General features: G+C 48.5%; 7 protein-coding genes across 9 annotated transcripts; all 7 read left to right on the forward strand.

The window, feature by feature from the left end:
* Positions 1 to 4366: 4366 nt before the first annotated feature.
* Positions 4367 to 7235, forward strand: LOC128721629 (serine-enriched protein-like). Of its 3 annotated transcripts, XM_053815400.1 has the most exons (4): positions 4367 to 4696; positions 5339 to 5377; positions 6406 to 6996; positions 7053 to 7235. In XM_053815400.1, the coding sequence occupies exons 1-4, from the start codon at positions 4367 to 4369 to the stop codon at positions 7233 to 7235; spliced, it is 1143 nt and encodes a 380-aa protein (XP_053671375.1). The 3 variants fall into 3 exon arrangements, with proteins under 3 accessions (XP_053671375.1, XP_053671376.1, XP_053671377.1); XM_053815401.1 differs by lacking the exon at positions 5339 to 5377; XM_053815402.1 differs by lacking the exon at positions 5339 to 5377 and having other exon boundaries at positions 7057 to 7107.
* Positions 7236 to 7580: 345 nt separating this feature from the next.
* LOC128730199 (serine-enriched protein-like) lies at positions 7581 to 10169 on the forward strand. Its single transcript, XM_053823230.1, has one exon. The coding sequence runs from the start codon at positions 7581 to 7583 to the stop codon at positions 10167 to 10169; it is 2589 nt and encodes an 862-aa protein (XP_053679205.1).
* Positions 10170 to 13529: 3360 nt separating this feature from the next.
* Positions 13530 to 15329, forward strand: LOC128720575 (putative polypeptide N-acetylgalactosaminyltransferase 9). Its single transcript, XM_053814248.1, has 2 exons — positions 13530 to 14226; positions 14302 to 15329. The coding sequence occupies exons 1-2, from the start codon at positions 13530 to 13532 to the stop codon at positions 15327 to 15329; spliced, it is 1725 nt and encodes a 574-aa protein (XP_053670223.1).
* Positions 15330 to 15871: 542 nt separating this feature from the next.
* Positions 15872 to 18075, forward strand: LOC128731350 (putative polypeptide N-acetylgalactosaminyltransferase 9). The gene is made up of 4 exons (XM_053824461.1): positions 15872 to 15880; positions 15947 to 16520; positions 16610 to 17184; positions 17268 to 18075. The coding sequence occupies exons 1-4, from the start codon at positions 15872 to 15874 to the stop codon at positions 17880 to 17882; spliced, it is 1773 nt and encodes a 590-aa protein (XP_053680436.1). The 3' UTR covers positions 17883 to 18075.
* Positions 18076 to 18764: 689 nt separating this feature from the next.
* Positions 18765 to 21137, forward strand: LOC128731214 (putative polypeptide N-acetylgalactosaminyltransferase 9). Its single transcript, XM_053824320.1, has 3 exons — positions 18765 to 19394; positions 19477 to 19641; positions 19707 to 21137. Exons 1-3 carry the CDS (start codon positions 18773 to 18775, stop codon positions 20747 to 20749), a joined length of 1830 nt encoding a protein of 609 aa, XP_053680295.1. The 5' UTR covers positions 18765 to 18772; the 3' UTR covers positions 20750 to 21137.
* Positions 21138 to 22674: 1537 nt separating this feature from the next.
* Positions 22675 to 24625, forward strand: LOC128730200 (putative polypeptide N-acetylgalactosaminyltransferase 9). The gene is made up of 3 exons (XM_053823231.1): positions 22675 to 23254; positions 23335 to 23499; positions 23574 to 24625. Exons 1-3 carry the CDS (start codon positions 22675 to 22677, stop codon positions 24623 to 24625), a joined length of 1797 nt encoding a protein of 598 aa, XP_053679206.1.
* A 287-nt stretch (positions 24626 to 24912) lies between these two features.
* On the forward strand, positions 24913 to 26726 carry LOC128730202 (putative polypeptide N-acetylgalactosaminyltransferase 9). Its single transcript, XM_053823234.1, has 3 exons — positions 24913 to 25369; positions 25445 to 25609; positions 25690 to 26726. The coding sequence occupies exons 1-3, from the start codon at positions 24913 to 24915 to the stop codon at positions 26724 to 26726; spliced, it is 1659 nt and encodes a 552-aa protein (XP_053679209.1).
* The last annotated feature ends 302 nt before the right edge of the window (positions 26727 to 27028 follow it).

Below are 27028 nucleotides of genomic sequence, written 5' to 3' on the forward strand. Positions count from 1 at the left end.
TAAATTAAAGGTTCAAAGCATTCCACTCCACATATTTAATGTATGCCATTTGCAATTACAAATCCAAGCGAACTTACACTACTGAAGCTTTGTATTTGAAGAACTGGTTATTGTTAGATTTTTGACTCCTCAAATGTTAGACATATCGTTCTATTGCAGCAGATCTGAACAATATCAATAGCGTCCTCTAACGGATGAGAACCTCTTCCTATGGTAAATGTTCTAGAATAGTTTTTTCCAATACATTTACACACACACACATGATTTAAGAGCAGAGCAGCACAGCAGATAAAGATATTATATATTGACGAACCTCTTCCAAAATCTTGAACGTCCTATTTTTGATTCACACAATTAGAGCTATCTTTTGTTAATTCTATAACCGCATCCATGCAATCGAAGAATGACGGTGCTGTTAGAATGATGATGTTCATTTGCAAATCCTTTAGCTTTTCCTGATGATGAAATATGTAAGACACGTGAAAATCCCAATCAATTAAATATGAATACCTGGTTTTAAATATGTTGTGGATTTTATGCACACGCTCAATACTTAACCGAATTATTCGAGCATGAAAAAGATGGGTGGGTGTAACCAATGCAACTCATGAGAGTAACTATATTAAACCGAAGGAATGCTTGCATTTCTCTCAATGTGCCTTTTGAAGTTCATGCGTTAAAATCCTACAGTAGCGCAGCATAAATAACCAGCGAAAAGTGGATAACAGTAGGAGAGTTATGCGATGGTTAGTAGTTGAACATTTGCAATATGATTGATCTGTTATTACAGAACACAGACAAACTCGAAGGCGTAAAAGAAAGATATGAAGAAGGCAAAGGAAGAGATGAATAGTGGTACATGGTTTCCAAGTAATTGAATGCAATGAAACAATTCCTTCTCTAATAGGCTTCCACGATGGGTGTGTAAAGCGATTAGCTCATATGTATTGAAACTATTTTTAATTTGATCTTTTACACGATGTGTAGCCGCATGTCATCGTTACGGTATCATCGAGGCAATTGTACTTCAGTAGGAGCTAAAGAAAGGAAACATACAACTAAACATACAACTAAATACACCTGATGGTGTCTTCACTAGGAAGGATAAAGTCTGTACATAATGAACTATAATAAATGAAAGAAAAGCATAAACATGAAATGGAAACTATATATCAGATACACGAGAAAAATATACACATATCTTTTACAACAAAAAATATCAATGGTTGCAAACATAATGCATCACGAGCGTATGTGATGTATGTATATTGAAAGGAATAGGCAAAGCAACCGTGAACAAGCTAATCCCATTGCAAAACAGCAACGACCATTGTGCATATGTTGTATAAGCATAAAACAAATTTTTACGTAACGAATCATAAAAAACTGCTAAACAGAAACAAACATTTCACGTTAGTATTCTGGTTCATTGTGCGATGTTAGTGTAACTATCACTTTTATGATTTGTATGATATTGTTATACAGAGCGTATTTGTTGCAGAATTTTTAAATTTAAAAGCAACAGCCGGACATGGAGAAAAATGAACCTTTTGTACGTGTTGATTTGTGTATCATGAAACATCGAAACAAAACCCTTTAACAGATTCGTTCCGAAGGCAAATTCGAAGCCGCGCAAGCAAACAAACTGAAAAGTGCAAGCCAAAAGTAAATGACGGCACAAACCCCAAGAAACGAGAGACATGAAACTGTAATAATAAAGTAATAAAGAAAATTCATTTCAAAAACACGTATTAAGCATCGTATTGTGACACCAGTGACGAAAGAAAACTAATACTTTATGAAATACATCAATATGACGAAATATTTCAATATTTTTGTGAAATATTTCACAACTGCCGGAAAAATTAAAGAGTAACATTCGAGAGAAATGTTTGGAGATGTTTGTATTAAACTAAAGAAGCATCCTCACACACTCACATGACTTCCAAACTGTCAAATTCGACAGCTACACCCTCATAAATGGTAGAAATAGAAACACGCATGCGTTCTTCACATTCGTTACAAACTACCAGGCACCTCCATCGCAAAAGCTCTCGTTGGAAACGTTTCATTCAGCTCTGGCGTCATTCTGGTGGACGTTTTCGACGGTGTCGGACAACTTTTGGAGCCTTTGAATACCAATTGCTCTTCTAGCAGCATCCGTAGTGTGTGTGTGGGTGTGTGTACAGCGCTTAGCAGCTTGGCACCCGTGCAAAGAAGAAGAGAATTTCGCGTGTTTTTAGTTTAGTTGCATTTTTAACTTTCTAGAAAAGGTAGCTAATGGATTTGCCATGATCTCTATTGACCCTTCAATCAACGGTGTTGCTGAAGAGTCTTACTATGTCGTGTGTGCGGAGGAACGTGTGGAAATAGTTCTACCAGAGGGAAATGATCGATCGTTCTAGAACGAACACTGCTCAAGTCATATCATGGTTCGACTTTTTGTGTTACCGAATTTCTTCTGCAGTCGAGTGCTTGCCAATAAAAATAGAAAAAAAGCAACTTAAGCTGTGATAGCAGCGCTAGCAGCTGTTAGACTCGAGGTCGTTATTCTTTGGTTAAAAACGAGCATTAGAAACTCTCAGATATGGTGAAAGTGTCTGTTTGTGAATGAGTCAATTGTAGTCCAAAAAATACAATATATCGTACAGATATGGGACGACACAGTAAGACACCACAGGCCACCTGGGCCTGGAACGAAATTCACCAGAAAAAAGAAGCAACAGCTCTTGCTATATTTTTTTCTTTTTTTCGTCTCTTCTCTGCTGCTGCCTAGGTGCAGCTAGGTGTGAATGAGACAGTGTACGTGATCCTTACGAGTGGAAGAGAACGAGCATGCTTAGCAAAGGATGATTGTGTGTGAGAGTGAATGGTGATGAAATAGGAAGAAAAGAGAATGTGACCATCCTTATTTCGTATGCTAGTTTATGAAAGAATGTGTGTATCTTTGGCTGTGTGTGTGTGAATATCAAAGCTCCTCCTTTCTCTTGCCAGACACCCTTTTCAAGCAAGCGAGACATTTCCTCCTCCACCAAAGCAGCTGCTGCATGTCTATTTCCAAGCCGACGGTTCTCGCAGGTGGAGAGGAAGGAGCGAAAGTTGACCTCCATTTAGTTTGCTTCCACGCACACCAATACAGCACGACGTCCGCCATTACACCATCCCCTACGGTCCCACCACACCTCTCCATTTTGTACCACGTGCGCTCCTTGTGCTTCATTCACTCGCATCCCATGCATCCGTGCTCTAGTTCTTTCGCTCATACATTCTCTTTATCTTTATCTTTCTCTCTCTCCTTCTCGTTATGCGTTGTTCTTTTTTGCTGCCACTCCCCGCCACGCCCCACCATCCTCGTTCTGCACCAGTAGTGCCACCACCATCACCCCACCATTTCCTGTCGGAACCGTTTGAGTAAAAGCTTGCAAAGATTGCAACAGGTTCGTATATTTTGTCTGTATGTGTCGTTGTGTCGTGCTCTCGATGTGAGTCGTCCTCAGGGCTCGCCGTGGGTTTACCGACACGGCTGGCTAGTTTCGTTCATTTTTCCTTGCTTCCCTTCCACACGGAAAGCGCGCCGTGCTGAAGTGATTAGGACACTTCCCGTCGGAGCGTGTCCTTTTTGCTTCGCACCGGAAAGGGTACAGCTGGCCTTTTGCGTGTACAGCTCGAGTATCGGGTGTCTCTTTCCTGTTTTTTTTTTCTATTTTGCTGTCAAACACATACTGTGCCTTTGATGCTAATGCAGGAATTATTGGCCCTGTTTCGATCGGTTTGGCATGGGTCTCCAGTAGGAAGTTGTTTTCCCATTAGCCAATATTGACAAGGGAATAGGCAGCATTTTCCGGTAAGTGGCTGGTTGGCTCCGGTGCAAATTGCGCAAGCGACCAACCCCACCGGGAGAAGAGATACAATTAGATGAGGAATTTGCTAAGTCCGTCTCCTCGCAGCGGAGCCATATTGAAACCGATTGGTAGCATGATTGATTGCCAGGGAAACATGGACATCGAGCATTGATTGATTGAAGCTGTTGTGGCGCGTCGCTCCAAGCTGGAAGCAGATGGAGCAAAGATAAAAGAAAAGAAAAAAATAGATAAAAGGATATATTTCAGCAGAATGTTTGGTCGGTACATTGCATAGCACTCTGTACGGTACATATGCTATTATTTAACATGACTAGGCGTTTAGTACGAAAACAGAGGACTTGTTTAAGACAAAAACAAATAACGTAGCTCAGAAAAGCGCTTATTACTATCGTGCATATCTACGCTAGCTTTAATTTGAGTGCTGTAATGTCCTGATTAATCACTTCTTGTTTGTTGTCCTTTTTTCTTCCCGATGTCCCAATACAGCAATAGAAATCACAGCTATGCCTGAAGTGTTACCACTTTCTGGCATGGCTGACGCCGAGCCGGACCTCTCGACATTCGAGAACAAGTCCGGCTTGGCGGAGGACATGAAGTTTCTCGCCTCAATGCCAGAGCTGTGCGACGTGACGTTTCTAGTCGGAGAGACGCGCGAACCGGTCTGCGCCGTGAAAGCGGTGTTGGCGGCTCGATCGCGCGTCTTCCAGAAGATGCTTTATCAAGCGCCGTCACCTCAGCGCAAGAAGGAGCCTCCGCCTCGCGAAAACAAACTCCGGCTGTTTCTGAAGCGTTCGTCTGAGCCTCTACTAAACCTTCAAAATGCAGCCCAACAGGTAAGGTTCGCAGGTTTTGCTGGGATATGGCAAAAAAGCTTGTGTTCCTTTTATTTAGCGATTGGTTCTTTTGTTATAAGCGATTGGTTCTATTTATTTTATGTTTTTGGGTCATTTATCCCGTTTTATTGATTGTTTATACCGAAGCTTGTTGTATATAAGGCACAGAATAAAACCAGGGGTTGGGTTCGTAACCGAACCCGAACGGGAGCTTTACGTTATGCTTTTGGATGACTCATGTACATATATTTTTTTCTATTATTCCTCGTTTTTGTGGTTTTGTTTTTTAGGATAAGGTTTATTTACAATCCAGTATATGACAATCGAAACCAATATCAATGCCTTTTGTCTATTTTGTCTCTCCCGCCGTCGTCCCATGCGTGTGCCATTAACAAAAACCTAATACATTGACACTGTAACCCGTCTGTGTGCGCGTCGCATTCGTACAACTGCTCCCGCTTGAAAACTAAATCGAAAATCGCTTGCTCCTACGCCTTTCGATCGCCCGCTTTCATCCCTTCCACCCAAACTCCTTCTCCCGGGTCGATCCTACCATTCTTGATTTCCCACCCTTCGGATGGCCGGTGGCAAAAATATGCAATAATCGAATCCAACCACCAACGCCTCCAACCATCCCCATAGAGAAGCGGCTTCAATCAGCAACTAGCGCCTATTGCGGAGGTAAACTACATTAGTGGCAAAACCAAACAAACGAGATAAAGCAACTCGAGCATCAACTAGTGGTTCTGTTAGCTTCTATCGCTTTCGCTCTGTGCCTGTTTCTCTCTATCGCTCGTCTGCATTTCACTGTGTTACCTCAGGCATAATCATGTTGCATGTTTTATCTTTTAGAAGAGGATGAATGTTAAAGCAACACACACAAATCGACACAAATTTAACAACTTTATTCCGGTTCCATCCTAATCGCTTTGATCTTATCATTTTTCTAGCATAAATTATCACATTCGCATTGATAAACAATTTAATTTCACTCTCATAGCCTAAAATGTTTGCCGATCATTAAGCTTTTTAATTTTGAAAACAACACAACAGATAAAAAATACTTCAGTTATGCATGGAATTTGACATATTCGATTTAGAGCATAAAGGCAGCGATGTTGAAGTACAGTTAAAATAACTATGCTACACATTTAGCTAGCAAAGTGTTTCGCTTACCTTTTAATCGTTGCAAGGCATGTTGTGCTTCTGATCGCTCCATGTGTTTCGTCTACCTACAGTACTCTAGCTCAGCATAATTCTATCTCGATTATGTGGACATCTTCTTATCCTGCTACTCATACTCACAAGGAAGGAAGGAAGTAGCTTCACTCAACATACTAGCATCCGCTAACATGTTCGACTGCGTTCTGCTACTTCCATACCGCACACTCTATGCCTGCTTTAGTCACGTTCTCACGACAATTACTCCGACCTTGCTTCGAAATCTATGGCACAACAGACTCACAGCATCCGTTCACGTTGCCCCAACTGCTCTGACTCACCATTGGCACCGACAGACACGCACATTTGCATTCGTACGATTTGGTGTTGCCCTTCTGAACGTGCTCTCTAGCCGAGCGGCGTCCTGGCGAGTGGGTGATGCATCCTTCGCCGGCGATGTCGCTCCCTTCTTCGTCGTTGTGTCCGTATCCGTCGCGTACTAAGCGCTACTTCTGCGGTATGCTCTCTTCTTTTACCTATCTGTCTAGCCGGCGGGACAGCAGCACCAGACGCTCATTATTGAGGAGTTCGAGCCGGACGTGTTCCGGCAGCTGATCGAGTACATCCACACGGGATGCGTGACGCTGCAGCCACGCACGCTGCTTGGGGTGATGAATGCCGCCGACTACTACGGACTGGAGGAACTTCGGCGAGCCTGCGGTGGGTTCGTGCAGTGCTGTATCAACGTGGACACGGTGTGCGCTCTGCTGGCTTCTGCCGAGCGCTACATCCAGTACAAGTGCACCAAGAGCCTCGTGCAAAAGGTGCTCGAGTTTGTGGACGAGCATGGTAACGAGGTGTTGAATCTCGGTAGCTTCACGCTCCTTCCCCAGCACGTCGTGCGGCTGATACTGGCACGTGAGGAACTCCGAGCGGACGAGTTCACGAAGTTCCAGGCGGCGTTGATGTGGAGCAAGAAATACTGTGACTCGAATCAGAACACGCCGCTCAAGGAGGTGATTGGTAACTTCCTGGAGTACATCCAGTTCCACAAAATCCCGGCCAACGTGCTGATGCGTGAGGTACACCCACTCGGATTGGTGCCGTACTCAATCATCATGAACGCGCTGGCATACCAGGTAAGTAGGCGGATCGCCGCGAGTGCCTTGCTCGTGCTAACTTCCGTGCCTTTCAGGCAGACCCAGCAAGTGTGGACCCCGGAAAGCTCTCCCCCAACTCCAGCCGAGTAAGGCGAGCGCGGCAGTCGCACGGCCGCTCGATGTCCGTGCAGAGCTCGCTAGACCCGTACGGCTCGAACACGACGCTTAGCTCTAGTGGCAGCAGTGATCCAGCTAGTGGACCACCTCACAGCAACTAACAAAGGCTCAACGGCCCCTCCTCTCCAACTCCAGAGTCGTCCTCGCACCATGGCCGGTCGTCGTTGTCCTCTCACCACCAGCACCAGGGCCAACATCACCTCCACCATGGCCACCACAGTCAGCAGCACCATCACAGCCAACACCTGCACCAGCCGAGCGGTGGATCGAGCAGTTCCCGCTCGTTGCCAAAGATCCGGAAAGCCAAATCTCAAAGCTTCCGGACACGCCGTAGTCCGTCGGAGCGCAGCTCCAAGGGTGGTCACGTCTCACCGTGGAACTTTGGAGCTCAGAGCAGTGCCAGTGGCAGCTCAACACAGCAACCACCAAAGTCTCCGGTCGGTAGCATGACTCACCTTGAACATCGCAGTTCAATCAGCTCGGCCAAGAGCCCATGTTTGTCACGGCAAGGCACACTGCGATCTTCGCACCGACGCAAGAGCAGTCTCGGAGCGTCGCTCAACCTCTCGCAAGGTCGTCGTAGTCCAAGCAGTATATTGAACGATCGCAGTCCTTCTGGCCGGCCCAAGAGTCCGAATTTACTCATCACCGATCAGGCGTACGCATCCAGCTTCGATCGGCGGTCGCCAACGGCGATGTCTTTTTCCGGACGTCGCTCACCCTCAGGACTACGGTCACCCTCGGGTGGACTCCGGTCTCCATCAGGTCGTCGCAGCCCACTCGGATTCAACCTGCAGTCGGAGTACGCGGACCTGCTGCAGAGCCAGCAGGATCGGTTAAGCCCGAACTCACTCAGTAGCCACCAATCGACGAGTGGGCCTGATCGACGCACAAGCCCTACCATTCATCTACCTCCCGAGCGTAGTCGCAGCCCGGTCGGGTTTGGGTCCCGGCTAGGAGGCAGCTTGTACGGTCCCGAGGGCCGATCCGCCCGAACCAGCCCTACCACCCTGGGAACCATCCCACCGATCACGATATCCAACCCCTCGGAGACGTACGAGATCGTGCAGAAGTCCATCGAAACGAGCCAGTACCAGCAGCAACAGCTGCGCAGTCCCAAGAGTCCCAAGAGCCCGAAGAGTCCGATGAAACCAGAGCCAGGATCGAGCGGCTCGGGTGCACCTGAGAAGAAGGAGAAGACGAGCGTGATGAAGGAGATCCTGGCGTTCGTACGGAAGCCCTCGAAAAAGGTAACGACGCGCACGAGCAAGTTCGCTGCCGCATTTACGCGCACTGAGTCGACAACGGGTGCGCCATTGTTGCGTCAGAGCACTTTTTCCAGCATTCAGAACTCATCGAGCTGCGCCGGCCGGAACGCGATCACGAAACAGATGTCTGAGATCGCATTCGAACCGATCATGTCATCGCTCAAGTGGAAGAACGTGGGATCCAAGATGTCGCTAAAGTCACTCAAGAAGCTGTCGCAAGGCATGAGCGTATCTTCCGACACTGGACGTCCACGCGATAAGCGCTCCAGTGGCGATGAGGTGAGCGATGTCGAGAGCAGTGATGGAACGGCGGCGGCACTGGCTTCAGGACCAGGTTCCGAGGGTGCGTTTGAGGTACTGGAAAGCGTCCATTTCGAGAAGGTCGGTGAGGCGTACATCCGGCACGATCAAATCCGTGAGGAAGAGAGTCCTCGTGGCTCGCAGGACAGCGCGCAGGATGGCAGTGACGACGAGCGCGACATCGGCACTGGTCGACTGAGAGTGGCGGCAGTCAGTGAGATTAAGAAGTCGTTGGAAGCGTTGTTCACGCGCCAGGAGCCAATTGACGAGGCTGGTGAAGGTCCGTCAGGTCGTGAACCGGACGCGATCCAATGTCCAACGTTCGAGATTGAACCACCTTCACGTAGGGCTTCCTTCGATCCCCCAAGGTCACCTTTCCTTGAGAACCTGCGCAGCTTCAGTGACACCGATCACGAGGGCACACACCATAGCCGACTGGACTCGGGTGGAGATAGCTTCGAGATGATCGACACCACCGATCGGATGCCCGGCTCAAGCGTATCCGGCGATCGACACTCGTCCATGGACACAAGCTTCGACATTTCGCGCTACCAATCCACTAGCTACGAAGATCAGAACTCCAGCTTTGAGGTAGTTGAGCTGGATGGCTCGCAGCGTGGCGATAAGACACTGTCACCGTTCGACATTCGCAAGTCCTCCATTGAGCTGGTCGACGCGGAGACCTTCCAGCGTACCGGGTATCCCGAGGGCCGAAAGTCCTCCCTAGAGACTCACTTCGATCTGGCCGATGGCTATCAGTTGCCACATCAACAGCGCTCGACCAGCCCACGATCGGCTTTCTCCGTGCTGACGAGTACTCGTGCTCCAACTCGCAAGCAGATTTCGGAGCCTGGTCGTTGTCGTGATGCACTGCCCCGTTCCGGAGGTCCTGGGTCCTCGGGCACCGGCATGAAGTCCCATTATTCAGCACCTCAACGCGCAAAATCGCCGCTTTCGAACCAGACCTCGTCCAACTTCAGCTCGCGTGATAGCTATGACTCCATCTTCGAGCCCGCCCCGTCGTCCCACTGCCACGGGCAGAGAAGTCCTTACTCCGGAACAGACCCCCGTCAGCACTTTCCACTGCCACCGCGCAAGTCCTCGGCCGAATCACCACGTTTCCTCTGCACGGACAAGCGTTGCGCTGCCATCTTTGAACCTCGGCCGACCGCTGGCCCGTCTGCGGGTGGCTCGGGAATGGCGTCGACGGCGGCAGGACGATTGTCGTCTTGCTACCTAGACACGTCGAGTGGCAGCGAGTTCGAGCCGCCCTCACCACGCCGCGCCGCCAGTGCCTCGCCCAAGCACACCTTCACATTCCGGATCGTGCTGAAGAAAGTAGACAGCTCGCCGGACGCCATTTGTCCTTCAGCCGAACGCCGTCAGCTACGTGACAAAGTCGAGAGCCGCCACAAGCGCCGGGACAGTCGCCGTAAGAAGCTGCTCGAAATCGGCAAGAGCTTCTAAGCGAGATCCCAGAACCAGCGGGTTGGATCTCATCGAGCTTCAGAAGCCTTGGTCCTTGGTTTTAAAGGGCGGTCCAGAAGCTGCAGCACTTTACGTGGAATGCATTGATACAAACACGATTGAAAGGTTGGTGGTTCGGTGCTACGGCAGCCGTTCATTAACCGTTTCGCCTCTTCTTAAGTGAACTCCCGCAATCGCGCGTACAATACACTAGTCGTCGTTTTTTGGATGTCTTACAGAGGATCTTTACTCGCTCACGTTAATAGTCGATCGTTACCCGTTTGCATATTTGAACGATTTTCTCCATCATCCGTCTCCTACGCGTAGATAATGTTCGAGATAAAAGAATACGCACCGATTTTAATCCGATTTGTGGGCGCTGCGGCCCCAAACAACACAGACTTTGCATAGCCACGTTAATCTCTCGCACGCGCCGAGCGTACCGACTAATGTCCGGGGATGACACTAAGCATCCTTTTACGGTACAAGCACGCACATCCTAGAAACGAAACGTGTTCAAATAATATTAACAAAGCCATACAAAAATGCATGCTCAGATTAACATGACCTGTACGCCATTAAGATGTACCTTACCGTTTCTCCTCAGGTGTAATGAAGATATAGACATTTCCAATCATACTAGACCGAAGCGTAAAAACCTGGGACGTGCATGAAGAGCTACAAATACTCTGACGAAAAGCCTTGCTCGAGGAAAGTTCGTGAGGACTGTTACACGCACAGGCGTTAGCTGATCTTTACAAGGGGTTCAAGATGAGTTTCGCTAGGAACACCGAGTGCACCTGTATGAGTCTTCTCTTTACTCTATACCCGATGCAGTTTTTTATTGTCACGATTTGCCTAGCGTTTCAACGTATCTTGAATCCAACCGATAGGTGTGAAGGCAGTTTGGAAGCAACCCAAAACGTAGCAAGCAGTAGAAATGTTACATTTTTACCCTTTCGTAATTTATCAAATGTTACTTCTGTGGTTGGAATTAAAGCAGCATGTCAACCGCAGGGCGTTCGTTTACCGTTCAACACGCACGAACGAGTCATTGTTGCGGCAGGATACAAGAACAATCAAGATGATACTAGCTTGCGAACCAGACTATGGTTCGCTTTCGAGATCATACCGTGATCGTGCTTCGCAAAACTGCGAGCTGATCGTTCACTGTTTCCAGATGAACAAGCATAGACATAGCAGCACACAATCACTTTCCGGGATCAAATCGCTCCAATCTGCAAGCTAGAGTGCAAAGTGGTGTCCTTAAAGCTACTATAGTTGGGAAGAAGAGAATGGAGTCAACTAGAACACTCAGAGACGATCTAGAGTAGGAGATTTAACCAATCTATCGAAGCATATCGCAGCAAGATATCCGTATAAAGGCTGTCCGCGAGGATAAATCTATCGACCAACGACCAACAGCAGGACTCTCAGGGGCCGTACGCAACACTCGTTTACTCGCTGTAATGCTGTCCACTGAACCCCCGCTAGATTAGATGTTGCTCCGTCGCTTTCGTGCCCGATTGGTGGCCACGGGGCACTACAGCTTACGAGGATCCGCGCACGACACGCACAGAGCAGTACGGTGCTGGAGCTACTATATTTATAGGTGTATTTTTGTCTGTTCTTGAATGTCGGATGTCTACGAGTCTATACCAGATCACAAACCGAAACGAACCCTGCAGATTTCAAATTGAATGGTGCCATCTAAACCGCGTGAAGCCTTCCCCCGGAAGGTGAGATAAATAGTCTAATGACGTTACTTACTCGTTACTTTATACGGCGTCTATACGGTCGTTTATCAAAACTCCCTTTTGTGCCCTTCGTAACCACGTGTGTGCCACGATCCGTATGCCAATCGATTGAACGGAATCCGGTGGCAATTTTATTCGTGTTTGAAACCTCCGCGTCGTTTCCATTCCTGTGATATTATCGGTGTTACGCAGCGCCTGTGCGCATATTGTAATCAACTGAACCGCGCTCCACCGACTCACGACGCCATATGATGGCTGCTTTCTCATGAGCTACAACTAATTGCATATCCCCAGAAGAAACCACTAATCCCTCGAATCGATTCCTCCCAGACAGATTTGCATTTATGACGCAATTGTCTGACTCAATCTCACTCAATCCTCGCTACAAGCGGCACAGCCCACAACCGAAACGAATCCATTGTCTACATCCATTTACTCGGTGTATGTTGATTGAAAACCGGCAAGCAAAATAAATTGACGATAAAGCGCCATGTGCAAATGAGGTATTAGAAGAGTTTTTTATTTGAAAGAAAATCATTCCTAGGTTCAGGTGTGACCATACCTGAGACAGCCCCATATCGTTCTGTAATCTGGATTGTGCCTTACATTGCATATTGCTTATCACATGAAACATTGGTAAAGCAAAAATAGCGTTTCGCCTCGGAAAGGGTTATAGCGCCTTTCATTCAGAATTTTTATGCGGCTTTCAAGTTTTAAAGCAACTCTGATTCAGAAACTCTGATTCAGATGCTTACCAAAACTGGGCATGCAGTTTCATACACTGTTGCATTATGTCAAGATCATGAACAGAAATCATTGAAATGTCGAAAGTCAGCAAAACGGCTGCATTATATATGAGTGGATCAATTACAATAACATAAACAGAGATATAAATACAACGTCCACTGCAATGCAACTGTGTAAATAACGGCTGCGGCACTGCACGTCATTTGCCAAGTCTAACGAATCAACGCCCTGAACGAAACACGATGCTCGACGTTTTATGAACGTGCGCGCAGCTTACTTCGATTGTGCCTGGAGTTTAAAATTGAAATAAAAATATCTTAGACCGTGACCCGTATGTAAACGTACATCCAGCACGGTTGGGGCTTGTGCGAAGCACCGAAGTTAGATAGTGTTTTATCAGTTACATACCCTAACTTTCATGTCTCATGGCACAAATACACTGGCCGAGTGGGGAAAAGAACTCTTATCAGTCGGCGAGAGTGGCCAAACACGACGTGGTAATAAGCTGTTCCGACCCTTCCATGTCAGTAGTCTAGATACACCGTTCAGTAAGAATCAGTGTTGTCATAGGTGTATCCCCCGTATGACCGACTACCGGTCGTTAATCATTTTGTGCAGTGGTCGGCGAGAGTAAGCTAGTCACATGCCGGCATTACAAGACGGGTGGTATTCGGAAAAAAAATCAATCAAAGCTCTAATTCCTAGGTACTGTGCCTGAACCGCATTGCCCTTATAGCTTATCGTGGCAGGCGGCGACATTCAGTATCTCTTATGACATGCGAACGATCGCTACGTCAAACATTAGGTGCCTTAAGTATCGTCTTCGATAGCGTAACGCAGCTCACAATTTCGGAGAATGTTCACAGCGAAGCATCTGTTTTTCGTGCTCCTGCTCTCGCTGGCCGGACTGATCTACTGGATCGCGGTAATAGAGCACGATTCCCCCATAGATCCCGAAACGTTGGAGCAAGAGTTTAGCATATGGCCCACCGTCGGAACGGCCCCGGTGATAGAGTTGGTTAATGACGACCAGGATGGAACGCCCGGCGACATGGGATTACCGGTAGTTCTCCCCGATCAGCTGCCACCTGATGTGCGAGTCCTCGTTCGGAAAGGCTGGGACGAGCAAGGCCTCAACCAGTACGTCTCCGATCTGATTCCACTCCGCCGCAGGCTTCCGGACGTTCGAGATGGCTGGTGCCGTGGGCAGGAACAAGCAAGACGAGAACGTAACGTTGGATCCGGAACACTGCCTCGTTCGTCGATTGTGATAGTGTTCTACAACGAAGCCTGGTCGGTGCTGTTGCGGACAGTGCACTCGATCCTAGATCGGACGCCTGCCGAGTTAGTAGAAGAGATCCTGCTCGTCGACGACTGTTCGACGATGAACCACCTGAAGCGCCAATTAGACACATACGTCGCTCAACTACCTGGGGTTCGTTTGGTGCGATCCTCCGAAAGATTGGGTCTTATCCGGGCTCGTTTGCTGGGTGCCAAATCGACCAAGGCTAACATCATCACCTTCCTGGACGCACACTGCGAAGTGATTGAAGGTAAGCGATGGTGCGAAAGGCTTTCTTAGCCATCGATGATTTGAAGTAAGTTTGCTCCTTCGTCCTTGCTTGCAGGATGGTTGGAGGCGTTGGTGGCACATGTGGAAAAGGACGAGTCGATGATCGCCATCCCGGCCATCGATTGGATTCATGAGGATACGCTTGCGCTGAACGCTCAGAACTCGGTGCGGTATTACGGTTCGTTTGATTGGTCACTGAATTTTCAGTGGCGTAGCCGGGACAGTCGGAGAATGGCGCCATTTGAAAATGGGACCATCGTCCACCCAGCGGCCCCCTACGATACGCCCACCATGGCAGGAGGCCTGTTCACGATCCACCGGTCGTTTTTCGAGAGGCTCGGATGGTACGACGAAGGCATGCGCATCTACGGCGGTGAAAACATGGAGTTATCCTTTAAGGCGTGGATGTGCGGTGGTCGAATGCAGATAGTGGCTTGCTCACGTGTCGCACACATCCAGAAGCGAGGCCATCCTTACCTACGCCAGCTCGCTGGGGGCTTTAGCCTGGTTAAGCGCAACAGCGTTCGTGTGGCCGAAGTGTGGATGGACGAGTTTGCGGACTACTATTACGAAACGTTTGGAGGTCGTTCGAAGCGAGGATCCTTCGGTGATGTATCGGAACGAAAAAAGTTACGTCAGGCGCTCGAGTGTCGTCCGTTTCGATGGTATCTTGAGCACGTGTTTCCGGAGCAGTTCGATCCAAGCAAGGCCGTTGCACGAGGTGAGATTCGCTTCGGGGGTAAAAGTCTTCGAAATGGCTGTCTCGATTGGCCGACGCAACTTGTAGTGGCTACGTGTCACGGTTCGGGAGGGCACCAGCTATGGTACCTGACGAAACAGGGTGAAGTGACCCGAGAGGACCACTGCCTGGACTATGACGGTCAACAGGTCGCAATGTACCGGTGTCACGGTATGGGCGGCAACCAGCGATGGAGCTGGGACGCCGATACCAAGTTGCTGAAGAAGCTCACGTTCGACCGTTGCCTACAGTGGGCCGATGGCAAGATTTCCCTCGAACCATGCAACTCTGACCAGCCTAACCAGCACTGGTTGCTGCAGAACTACCAACCAAACAACTTGTGATCAAACGAACAAAAAGAACTCGTCAGACTGAGACTTCAGTGGTAGGGCAAATGGCTAAGCTTCACCTTCGAGCTGACGATCGACTGAACCAGCGCAAAACCAGGAGAACTGAGTTTAGTTTGTCGGTGTTGAGAGCCATAGCCACCCACCCGGTGGTGCGATAAGTACATAGGTGTATATATTTTCATAACAATTGCGGCATTGTTTCGTCGCGGTTGAACCACGTCACGGCACGTCACCGCGAGGTTGACCCAGCGCTCAAAAATGGCGCTCCTCCAGGTGCTGGTGCTTATCGAAAACGGGGCTTTTTGTCAGTACTTCAGCGATACGGAGTGGTGCACGCCACGCGAGCGTTTTCCTGAAAGTAGGTTGTTTCAAGCGTGTGACAGTGCGTGCAGGGAGCACTGATAAATCGAACGGATTGATAACGAAGGTCCACGGAGCCGCTTGACAGCGTAGTCGTTACTCATCACCGGGCGTTCATTGCGCCGTAGTGTGCCGTTGACATCGGCACTGGGAGGTCCTTCGAAGTGCGTCAAGTCATGTACGGGGTAAGTGCGGTGCGGCAGTGCTTCAAGTGTGGTGAGGATGCTGACGCGGCCTCTCGCCCGTTGCAGAAGTTCTTCTCCACGAAGCGCGACGTCCTGTGGGCGTTGATCGTGTTTTTCTGCGTGATGGTCCTGTACCTCTACCACGCCCAGCTGTCCGATCGACTCGAGACGCTGGAGGAGTTCAAGCGAACGCATCAGGAAGAACAGCGGAGGGGCGTTCATCGACGGGTGGATTTCGCTGTTCCAGAGTACCAGGTGGTTGAGTATCTCACTAGCTACTCGCTGCCACCGGATGATGGATGGGTTGAAAAGCTTCCCGGAGACATGGGCAAACCAGTGATACTGCCCGATAACATTACCGAAGACGTAAAGCGTCTCGTGAAGCACGGGTACGATCAGCAGGGTTTGAACCAGTACGTTTCTGACTTGATACCGGTAAAGCGGCGACTGCCAGATCTGCGAGATCCCTGGTGCACAGCGGAACAGCGTCTTTTGCGTGCTCTACCCCAGGCATCGATCATAATCGTGTTCTACAACGAAGCCTGGTCGGTGTTGGTGCGAACGGTGCACTCGATCCTCGACCGGACCCCAAACGAGCTGATCCGTGAGATCATCCTCGTGGATGACTACTCCAGCTTAGGTGAGGTGAGGCGTAAGCCACTTGAACCAGCTTAGATCACACCCATAACACATGAAGTCTACTCTCTTGCATTCTCTCCCCAAGAGCAGCTCATCTCCAGACCCAGCTGGACGAGTACTTCAGCAGTTACTCGCTCGTGAGGATCTTGCGTGTCCCGAAGCGCCTAGGACTCATCCGGGCCCGGTTGTACGGGGCCCGTAACGCGTCATCTGATTTCCTGACGTTCCTGGATGCACACTGCGAATGTACGGTGGGATGGCTCGAGGGCCAGCTCGACCCTGTCGTCCGAGATCCGCACACAATCGCGCTGCCAACGATCGACTGGATCGACGAGAACAACATGAAACTCGTGAGCGATAAGGCACCGGTATTCTACGGTGCCATGGGCTGGGGTCTGGACTTCCAGTGGCGCGGTCGATGGGACCGAGTCCACAAGCCACCCAACAAGATGGAACCGTTCAGTACGCCCGTCATGGCGGGAGGTCTGTTTACGATACACCGAGCCTTCTTCGAGTGGCTCGGCTGGTACGACGAAGGCTTGGACGTGTACGGTGGCGAGAACATTGAGCTTTCGCTCAAGGCGTGGATGTGCGGTGGTAAACTGGTGACGGTGCCGTGTGCTCGCGTTGCTCACATCCAGAAGGCAGGTCATCCGTATCTGCGTGTTAGTATTCCTGTCACCAATTACTGAGTGTCTGGAAAAACTTTTTCTAAATGTTGGCTTCTTTTCACTTCACTCGTTTTCAGGAATGGAAAACGGACGTCGTGAGAGTGAACTCCGTCCGAGTGGCCGAAGTGTGGCTGGACGAATATGCACCGGTGTTATACCAGCTCTTTGGTGGAGAGCAATTCCGCGGGGATTTTGGTGACGTGTCTTCTAGGAAGCAGCTACGGCGCGAGCTGCATTGCAAGGACTTCTATTGGTACCTGACGAATGTATTCCCGGAGCTAGCAGAAGAGCTCGACAAGCGACCTGGACAGGGTCCATTCCGGAACGATGCGCTGCCAGGAGTACCCGGGTTCTGCTTATCCTACGACGATTACAGCAACGCGGTCAGCATGAAGCCATGCCACCAAGGTGACGCCAAGCAACAGTGGATCTTCAGCCTGTACGGCGAGATCGGTACCGACAATCACTGTCTCGATTACGATGGCAACATGCTCGTGATGTTCCACTGTCACAAGGCGCGTGGCAATCAGCAGTGGGCGTTCAACAGCACCACCTCGCAATTCGTACACGCGAAGCATAAAAGCAAGTGTCTGGCGGTGGAGCAGCCGACGTTGAAGGTGCACATTGACACGTGCGATACGAGTAAGCAATCTCAGCGGTGGCACTATCCGGCCACAGGGCATAAAGCGTAGGGGTTCTATTTGATCTGGCATGTGGCTGATTGTCCTGCCAATGAGGTATACCGCGCGATACCAGCAAAACCCTATGGGTACATTTAGATCGCGTGGAAGCAACGACAAATGAGCACGGAATACTTCGCCTGCCAAAGGTGCTCGATTCGACTGACGTGCAAACCGTAGTGTAGTTAGTTCTTAAATAAATATCAATAAGTATATCCAAAAGTGTTTACGCGAGTGTCTCAAATTTCCACTCATTAGCCATCAGCTAACAAGATAAAAGGTTCATTGTGCACTATGTGTACGTATACTAAACGTAGCGTTGACCTTGAAGGTATTACGTGAGCAACACGGACTTTCACATGCAGAACACATTTTCCATGCCATTATAGAATTTTAATTTTTTTAAACCAATTATCAGATGGAATAATTCCGCGGGTTTTCTCGTGCCCGGACGAATCAACTGTTCTGTTAGTTGAGACGCTGAACTGGGGAATTATACAAGCTGCGAAAGAGGAATCATATTTGAACAGCTGGTAAAAGGTTAAGCTATAATTCTGTGCCCACAGGATTGCCCACAACCTCCATTGATGTGTATACGCTAGCCGCTAAGTCTTACTTGATGCTAGCAAGCTTTTTTAGTGCTTCGTTTGATACATCGTACGTGCTAAGGCAGCTGTCTAAACTCCCTCCCGGTGCACTATCGTTTCAGTTGAAGAACTTCACCGCCTTATCACTCGAGCGCATGTGTGCGCTATCGTATCTCGTTTTCTGCGCCGTTTGAAACAAACCGAGCACCGCATAATTCTCGCACTAAGCACACCTATCGGAGTTATCATCTACACCGCCTGGCACAGCCAAAACGAGCGAACCACTCAGCTCAGTTGAGAACCGGCATCGGCAGCATGCGGAATGCCGTAACGTTTGTGCGCGTCCGATCTAACGCGATGCAACGGCGGTGCAATATTGTCGTTCTGCTGGGCACAATCGTTACGCTAGCCCTGTTGGTGGTATACTACATGTACGATGTTGGAGTGACGGTCTCGCGCAAGGGTCCTGGTTATCCCAAGCAGGAAGGACACGTTGAAAACATTGGTGATGGTTTAAGTATCGAGAAAACTACTCAGCAAGGTCCGCTTGAGAGAGCTGATGAGTTTTTGTTCTCCTACACAACACTTGGGCTGGATCCTCGGTTTCCTCCGCCACCAGGAGATATGGGTAACGCGGTTGTTGTGGACATCTCCGACAATCAGATAGCCGCCATGATCAACGAAGGCATGAAAGCTCAAGGCTTCAATCAGTACTCCTCGGACCTGATGTCTGTGCGTCGCAGGTTACCCGAGATTCGTGATCCCTGGTGTGCTCAGCCGAATCGTTTCCTGGCTGATCTGCCACCGACCTCGGTCGTGATCGTGTTTTTCAATGAAGCCTGGTCGGTCGTACTTCGCACGGTACACTCGGTGTTAGACCGTTCCCCGGTGCATCTCTTGCACGAAATTGTGTTGGTCGATGATTGCTCCACCTTGCGTGAGTGTCCTTGATGCGGTTTTTTCAAAGTTACTCCTGCTTCAATCATTAGTGGCTCATTTTTCATTTATTTTTTCAATAGCAAACCTCAAAACCGAGCTGGACGAGTACTTTCGCCCGTACCCAAAGGTACGCATCATTCGAGCTCCGTCCCGGCTAGGCCTGATACGAGCTAGAATTTTCGGTGCCAAAAACACAACCTCCGAAGTGATCACGTTTCTAGACGCGCACGTCGAGTGTACTGTAGGTGAGTGTTTGTACGGTTGCTGCAGGCGATGCATTTTCCCGGTTGCATACATCTTTTCTTTCCAGGCTGGCTGGAAGCACTACTGGACGTGGTGGCTCGTAACTCATCTACCATCGCTCTTCCAGCGATCGATTGGATCGATGAGAATAACATGGCGCTGATAGCGAACAAATCGCACATGTTTGTCGGCGCGTACGATTGGGACCTTAACTTCGGCTGGTGGAGTCGCGGGTCGATGAAGAAGAAGTACGAGAACAAGATGGAACCGTTCGATACGCCGGCCATGGCTGGGGGTCTGTTTTCCATCAATAGAACGTTCTTCGAGCGCCTCGGCTGGTACGACGAAGGCTTCGACATCTACGGAATTGAGAACATCGAACTTTCGATAAAGAGCTGGATGTGTGGCGGCAAAATGGTCACAGTGCCATGTTCGCGCGTGGCACACATCCAGAAAGCCGGTCATCCGTACCTTCGTGACCAAACGAAGGATGTGGTACGAGCGAATTCGATTCGTTTAGCCGAGGTGTGGATGGACGAGTACAAGCAGGTGATCTTCGACATCCATGGCATCCCACACTACCTAGAGGAGGAGTTTGGCCCCATAGGTGAACGAAAGGCAATCCGAGAGCGTGCCAATTGTCGCACCTTCCGGTACTACATCGAGAATGCGTTTCCGGAAATGCGCAGTCCATTCACAAGTGGCGCTTTTCGTGGTGAAGTGCATAACGTCCTTCTCGGCAACGAAAGCTGCCTGGAATATAGGCCCGAGGATGGCTTTCTTGGCATGGCATCATGTAATGGCAAACAGAAGACACAATATTGGACGCATAACTACTACCAGGAGGTGAACAGCTACCGACACTGCCTCGATTTTACCGGCAACACCCTGGAGGTGATTGGATGCCATCGATCTCGCGGCAACCAGGCCTGGCGTATGCTGACATCAACGGGCCAGTTGCAGAGCATAAAACACGATCGATGTCTCGAGCTAAATACCTCGACAAACAGAACGCTCCAAATGCAAAAGTGCGATCCCGAGAAAGAAGCTCAAAAATGGTCTGTTACCTTTGTCGAACTGGACGTGTCACCGTTTGCTAAAACACCTTGAGTAGTACTTTTGTGGCTTGCTGATGAGTGGAACGCCAAGCGCTTGAAAACGAAATCGTTCGATAACTCCGAGCTTATCGAATCAGCCGGTGTCGCCACAATCCCAATCGGTTTAATTGTGTTGAGGAGCGATAATACCCAGCACGGTTATCGGAACCCTTTCCAATGGCACCATTGGCGGGCAATCTATTAGAAGGTATGCTCATCCTGTGAAATACTACGTTCTCCACTACCATGTTTGCAGTTGACTTAACAGTATTGTACCGTAAGCGAACGTTCCATTACCGTCTATAGCGTGAATGAACACGTGGAGTCTGCTTGATATGAACCAAGCTAGTGAGAGCCTTTACATTTTCTCCCTATCGAAATCATGACAGCCCACTTTAAGTGCACCGTACGGTATTGTTAGCTTTTTCCTAAGCTTTTCTCATTAAACGTGTTGACCAGGCGTGTTATGCTGTGGTATTATGTCATTGTTGGTTAATGAATAAAATGATAGCCGGTTTTCTCGAAGAATTCTTTAATACATTACAAAATATTCATGCAACGAAAAATAAAGTTACAATGATAAAAATCAAAAAGATCGGCAGGATTGATGCATAGGTAAATTAATTGGTTCATTATAGGCCACGCGCTGTCAAGAGATAACGCAAAGTGGATTGAAAATGTCTGTCTAATGTCTTTAAAATGCAATAAGAATAATTTGGCATCATGTGAAGCTTCTATCTGTCTGACAGCCATCACCACTAGCTCGATACTGGAAAGATAAGGATGCCGGTATGACGATGTACTGCGTTTGATAATATAGATAAGGAAAAGAGCACGGTAGAAAAAAAGAACAGAAAACGAAAGGTAAAATAAAATGTAACAACTTATAACTAACAACAATACCCTAAAGATTATAATAAGATGAATCGATTGCTTAATTTATTCAATTCTATAGTAAGATTAATTGCCTTTGCTCTATCTTAATATTGAGAAAATAAACGCTGGCGTTTTCAGCTAATTGAATCAACTGGTCCTGCTGGAAAAGTAATATCTCACGTGCATTTGGTTTGAAGGCTGAAACCACACTCAGTTGGGGTACATTTGCCGTTTTGTCACGCAACTGTAGCTCAGCGTTGCTTTTATATTGGATATGCACCTCAAGGAGCCCAATATGTGCCTCAGAAACGCAAACATGTCTACTGTGCGGTGTTTTGTAAACTTACATCAACACATTTCTGATAATGTGGTTTTAATGCCGGGCATTGTTTATTACGAACGTGTAGAAAGCACAGCGGGTGTGAATGGTAATAAAAATTTAAATAAAATGAAATATGATTTATGCTTTTTGCAAAGAATCCAGCAAATAGTAAAGTATACAAGAAATTATTTGCATAAAGTCTTTCGTATAAATAATCTTGAACAATTCATGAACTATTATCCTACTAATTTTTTTTTCATATCAAATAAATCCTTAGCCATTACATCCATAGCGGTAAAGAAAATCGTATCTAAACAAGACTAAAAGAGTCGTTAATGTTTTTTGAAGGGTTTTCTGTACAAACAATAATAGACACCCGGTTGCCTTGCGAACTTTAATGCAAAAATGTTGTTGCAATCGCCACAATAAACTTGAGCATAGAAAAGGTTTTTGCCATGCCCAGGACTGAGCGTTGCGTACAGCAGAGTGGTGTACTTTTCAACCAGAATTTATTGATAGCTAAAATAAAATGATTTTTTGTTCTATCTATCCGCTTGCTCTTATCGAGTCACCCAAAAGTGCAAAACCGACGGTTGCTCATCATGTACGTGATACAAACACCATCGAAATGACATTGCAGCGGCAGGCACTTGAGATTCGTGCCGTTGTCTTTGCTCAACGGTTCAGTATCTGATGCGCCAACGACGGCGGCGGCCGCAAATGCTAGCAAAATTTTCACCATGCGGCATAACTGCAAAAAGAGTTTCATTTTGGTGCTGAGTATTGGCATCCTGATAGTGTACCTGTTCTTGAACGTATACTACGATGGTGGTCGAGGACGATTGGGCAAAGTGCTGGGGCGTATTTCGTCTGAATCCGGGAATAGTTCCGATTCGAAAGTCGAGGGCATCGAGAGCACTTCGCCATCATCGATCGGGACGACCCTGTACACGTTTGTCTACAGCACGTTGGGACTAGACGCGAGGTTTCCGGTACCTCCGGGTGACATGGGGACCCCAGTAGAAGCCGATGTCAACAACACCGAGGTGGCTTTAATAATACAAAAAGGCATGCAGGAGCAAGGTCTTAACCAGTTCTCCTCAGACTTGATGTCGGTCAGACGGAGGTTACCCGAAATTCGGGATCCTTGGTGCCGTGAGCCAGGTCGCTATCCGGCCGACTTGCCCCCGACCTCGATCGTGATCGTGTTCTACAACGAGGCCTGGTCTGTGCTGGTACGCACTGTGCATTCCGTCCTGGATCGATCACCGGCGCATCTCATAAGGGAGATCGTTCTCGTCGACGATTGCAGCTATCTGCGTGAGTGACATCAGTGACAGATGGTATATGGGTTCCGGTTTTATATTTGTACTTCTATTTGTTCCTTTGGTTGTGCTTAGCTCATCTGAAAGCTCAGCTGGAGGACTACTTCGCTACGTATTCGAAGGTGCGCATCATACGGGCCCCGGAAAGGCTAGGGTTGATCCGAGCACGAATGCTGGGAGGAAAAAGCACGACCACGGAGCTGATCACCTTCCTCGATGCACACGTGGAGGTAACCATAGGTACGTATAGGGATATGAATGAGACAGATGATACTTTAAAGGGAACGAGTTTGTAATAACCGCTTGGATTTCAGGATGGCTCGAGGCGCTGATACAACCAGTTGCCGCAAATTGGACTACAATTGCCATCCCGACGATCGACTGGGTTGACGAAAACAACATGAAGTATCGGGATGATAAGGCACCCATCTTCGTTGGTGCGTACGATTGGGATCTTAACTTTGGCTGGTGGGGCCGATGGTCGCAAAAAAAGAAGTATGAGAACAAGATGGAGCCTTTCGACACACCCGCCATGGCTGGGGGTCTGTTCTGTATTAATAGGCGATTTTTCGAGCGACTCGGTTGGTACGACGACGGTTTTGACATTTACGGAATCGAGAACATTGAGCTATCGATGAAGAGCTGGATGTGTGGAGGCAAGATGGTCACGGTGCCGTGCTCACGTGTTGGCCACATCCAGAAAGCTGGCCATCCGTATCTTCGGGAACAAACGAAGGACGTAGTGCGGGCTAATTCGATTCGCCTAGCGGAGGTATGGATGGATGACTACAAAGGCATCATTTTCGACATCTACGGTATCCCACGGTACTTCGAGGAAGAGTTTGGCTCCGTGGCAGCACGTAAAGCCGTTCGCCAAAGCGCCAACTGCCAGCCATTTCGATACTACCTCGAGAATGCGTTTCCTGAGATGCACAACCCGATGGTGCCAGGAGCTTTCCGTGGGGAGATGCATAACGTAGCGCTAGGTAACGGTACTTGTCTGACTTATCGCAGGCAGGACAACTTTCTCGGCATGGCGCCGTGCAACAATCGACAGCAAGATCAGTACTGGACGCACAACTACTACCAGGAGCTGAACACCTACAGAAACTGCATGGATGCCGTCGGAAGAACGGTCCAGGTGTACCTGTGCCATCGATCGCGAGGTAACCAGGCGTGGAAGTTCCTCGTAGAGAGCCAGCAGATACAGAGCGTTCCGCAAAAGGAATGCTTGGCGTTAAACTTGCATACCAATACGACGCTCCTGCTGGAACCTTGCGATCCCACCAAGCCCCACCAGAAATGGAACGTTTCCTTCATAGATCTGGACGTATCAATGTTAATGGAGCTCCAGACTAAATCGTGATCAAACAGTTCCACTTCCAAAGGAACCGTGTGCCACACAACGAACGTTCTTTGTTCGGCCATACTCGAATTTTGGAATAGAAGTTTTACTTAAATGCGTTTGGTTGTTCAATTTCTTACCGCGTTTGGGTTCACACTTCAATAACACTGTGAACTCGTTGATGAAACAAAGCTTCTATTATTGCATTGACATGCTCACCGTTGCAGTGGAAACCTTGAAGGGCGTTTTACTTCTCTGACGAAATAACGAATATCAAGCCTTCGAACATTATCTTGTGGTACCACAAGATGGTTTTATCAACTTGTTGTCGTCGTTTGTTGGTGATCACGTTGCTTGGCTGTCTGGTCGGTGTGAATCTTTTGTTCTATCGATATGACGATGAATCTGCTTTTTATCATATTCAATCCAGACCTTCGTACAAGCCAGGTCATATGGGTGAACCGGTGGAGTTCAATCGGACAAACAAGGAGATTACGTCATTAGTACAAGCGAGCATCGAACAGTACGGCTTCAACGAGTACGCATCGGCCCTCATACCTGTGAGACGAACATTGCCCGATCTTCGACATACTGATTGCATTGCTGATCACCGGAAGCTTACGGCTCTTCCCAGAACATCGATCGTGATCGTGTTCTATAATGAACCGTGGTCAGTTCTTTTAAGAACCGTTCACTCGGTGCTGGATAATACTCCGGGGCATCTCATCGATGAAATCCTCATGGTTGACGACTGTTCTTATCTGCGTAAGTGAAGTGACTGCATCAAACAAATCAAATGATCGTGATGGTGTTGAATCATATGAGAATTCCTTATTCAAGCAAACCTCAAAACGCAACTGGAGGAGTACTTTCGAACGACCGACAAGGTGCGGATCATCCGCGCAGCCGAACGTGTGGGGTTGATTAGAGCACGCATAATCGGGAGCAAGAACACCACCTCATCGGTACTGACCTTTCTCGATGCGCACGTCGAATGCACAAAGGGTGAGCCGAATGTCCATCTTCCTTTCTCTATTTCTGGACCATTTTGGGCATTAACGGAATGGAAACCCTGGGCATCTAAGGGTGGTTGGAGCCATTGTTGCAACAGGTAGCCCACAACGAGACCACGATCGCAGTGCCCTTGATTGACCGCATCGATGACAGTGACATGCATCTAGTTACCAACGTGTCGCTTGATCTGCTGGGAGCGTTCGAATGGGATCTCAACTTTGGCTGGTGGTACCGCTCAACGTTTCCCAATCGATCGAGCAACGCTTCGACGCCCTTCGAATCACCTGCAATGGCCGGAGGACTGTTCACCATTACTAGGCGGTTCTTCGAGCGACTCGGCTGGTACGACGAGCAATTTCGCGTGTATGGAATGGAGAACGCAGAGCTATCGATCAAATGCTGGATGTGCGGAGGAAGGATCCTATCGGTGCCTTGCTCACACGTGGCACACATCCGGAAACGGGCTCATCCGTTTATCGACGATGGGCATCAGAATGTGACGTTCGTGAACTCGATTCGCCTAGCAGAGGTGTGGATGGACGAGTACCGACAGATCGTGTTTGACGTGAACGGCATCCAGGGCTACTCGGAAGCCCTCTTCGGGTCCGTAAGCGATCGTAAGGAGCTACGAGTCAGAGCACACTGTAAACCCTTCCGGTACTACCTACAGCGGGCCTACCCTGAAATGCCGTCGCCCATAGTGCAGGGACAGTTTCGAGGTGAGGTTCATAGTGCTGCCCTCGGCAATGGGACGTGCTTGACTGTGATGGAGACAACCAACTCCGTTCACATGGCTCCTTGCGACATCCGACGACAGAGGGAGCAATACTGGACGCACAATTTCTACCGAGAACTGAACAGTTACAAGCGCTGTATCGAGGCTGGTTCCTCGGGGACCGATCTTCGGTTGACGGTGTGCCACCGAATGCGAGGTGCTCAATCGTGGAGCTACAATGTACGTCATATGCAGATACAAAGTCTCTCCAATCAGCAGTGTCTCTCGATCGACACCACGTCAGGTGACGGAGCACTGAAGCTGGAAACTTGTGATGAACAGACTTTCTTCCAACGTTGGCATGTGGCGCTAACAGAGTATACATTTTGGTAAAACCCATGGTAATAAACACCCTTTTCGCAATTAGTTGGCATTTATTCGTGTAAGACTTCATGTCAAGCTGCTAGACAAAGTGGCGTTTGTTTTTAGATTGTTATTTGGGTTTCTCGCTGTGCATGGTGGTTAGTTTACAATGCGGCTTCTGTGGGTAGTGTCAGAGAACGGAAAGCTAACGAAAAACATTCGATAATAATGTACTTCCGAGAGCTAAAATTCCGACGGGTTCTCTTCGCAGTTGGTTGTTATACTTTTTTCCTCATAAATTGTGGCTTATATTTCTACGAAGATAGGTTATC

Source organism: Anopheles nili, chromosome 2, assembly GCF_943737925.1.
Source record: "Anopheles nili chromosome 2, idAnoNiliSN_F5_01, whole genome shotgun sequence".
In the NCBI taxonomy this organism is placed as follows: domain Eukaryota; kingdom Metazoa; phylum Arthropoda; class Insecta; order Diptera; family Culicidae; genus Anopheles; species Anopheles nili.

What these genes read in the sequence shown, in the direction of transcription:
- LOC128721629 (XM_053815400.1), top strand. Translation starts at nt 4,367, where the DNA reads ATGCCTGAAGTGTTACCACTTTCTGGCATGGCTGACGCCGAGCCGGAC. An exon ending in AACTAGCGCCTATTGCGGAG is followed by an intron (nt 5,378 to 6,405) that starts GTAAACTACATT and finishes CTATCTGTCTAG; the next exon opens with CCGGCGGGACAGCAGCACCA. An exon ending in TGAACGCGCTGGCATACCAG is followed by an intron (nt 6,997 to 7,052) that starts GTAAGTAGGCGG and finishes CGTGCCTTTCAG; the next exon opens with GCAGACCCAGCAAGTGTGGA.
- LOC128730199 (XM_053823230.1), top strand. Translation starts at nt 7,581, where the DNA reads ATGACTCACCTTGAACATCGCAGTTCAATCAGCTCGGCCAAGAGCCCA.
- LOC128720575 (XM_053814248.1), top strand. Translation starts at nt 13,530, where the DNA reads ATGTTCACAGCGAAGCATCTGTTTTTCGTGCTCCTGCTCTCGCTGGCC. An exon ending in ACACTGCGAAGTGATTGAAG is followed by an intron (nt 14,227 to 14,301) that starts GTAAGCGATGGT and finishes CCTTGCTTGCAG; the next exon opens with GATGGTTGGAGGCGTTGGTG.
- LOC128731350 (XM_053824461.1), top strand. An exon ending in GGATGACTACTCCAGCTTAG is followed by an intron (nt 16,521 to 16,609) that starts GTGAGGTGAGGC and finishes CCCCAAGAGCAG; the next exon opens with CTCATCTCCAGACCCAGCTG. An exon ending in CAGGTCATCCGTATCTGCGT is followed by an intron (nt 17,185 to 17,267) that starts GTTAGTATTCCT and finishes ACTCGTTTTCAG; the next exon opens with GAATGGAAAACGGACGTCGT.
- LOC128731214 (XM_053824320.1), top strand. Translation starts at nt 18,773, where the DNA reads ATGCGGAATGCCGTAACGTTTGTGCGCGTCCGATCTAACGCGATGCAA. An exon ending in CGATGATTGCTCCACCTTGC is followed by an intron (nt 19,395 to 19,476) that starts GTGAGTGTCCTT and finishes TTTTTTCAATAG; the next exon opens with CAAACCTCAAAACCGAGCTG. An exon ending in GCACGTCGAGTGTACTGTAG is followed by an intron (nt 19,642 to 19,706) that starts GTGAGTGTTTGT and finishes TTTTCTTTCCAG; the next exon opens with GCTGGCTGGAAGCACTACTG.
- LOC128730200 (XM_053823231.1), top strand. Translation starts at nt 22,675, where the DNA reads ATGCGGCATAACTGCAAAAAGAGTTTCATTTTGGTGCTGAGTATTGGC. An exon ending in CGACGATTGCAGCTATCTGC is followed by an intron (nt 23,255 to 23,334) that starts GTGAGTGACATC and finishes GGTTGTGCTTAG; the next exon opens with CTCATCTGAAAGCTCAGCTG. An exon ending in ACACGTGGAGGTAACCATAG is followed by an intron (nt 23,500 to 23,573) that starts GTACGTATAGGG and finishes CTTGGATTTCAG; the next exon opens with GATGGCTCGAGGCGCTGATA.
- LOC128730202 (XM_053823234.1), top strand. Translation starts at nt 24,913, where the DNA reads ATGGTTTTATCAACTTGTTGTCGTCGTTTGTTGGTGATCACGTTGCTT. An exon ending in TGACGACTGTTCTTATCTGC is followed by an intron (nt 25,370 to 25,444) that starts GTAAGTGAAGTG and finishes TCCTTATTCAAG; the next exon opens with CAAACCTCAAAACGCAACTG. An exon ending in GCACGTCGAATGCACAAAGG is followed by an intron (nt 25,610 to 25,689) that starts GTGAGCCGAATG and finishes TGGGCATCTAAG; the next exon opens with GGTGGTTGGAGCCATTGTTG.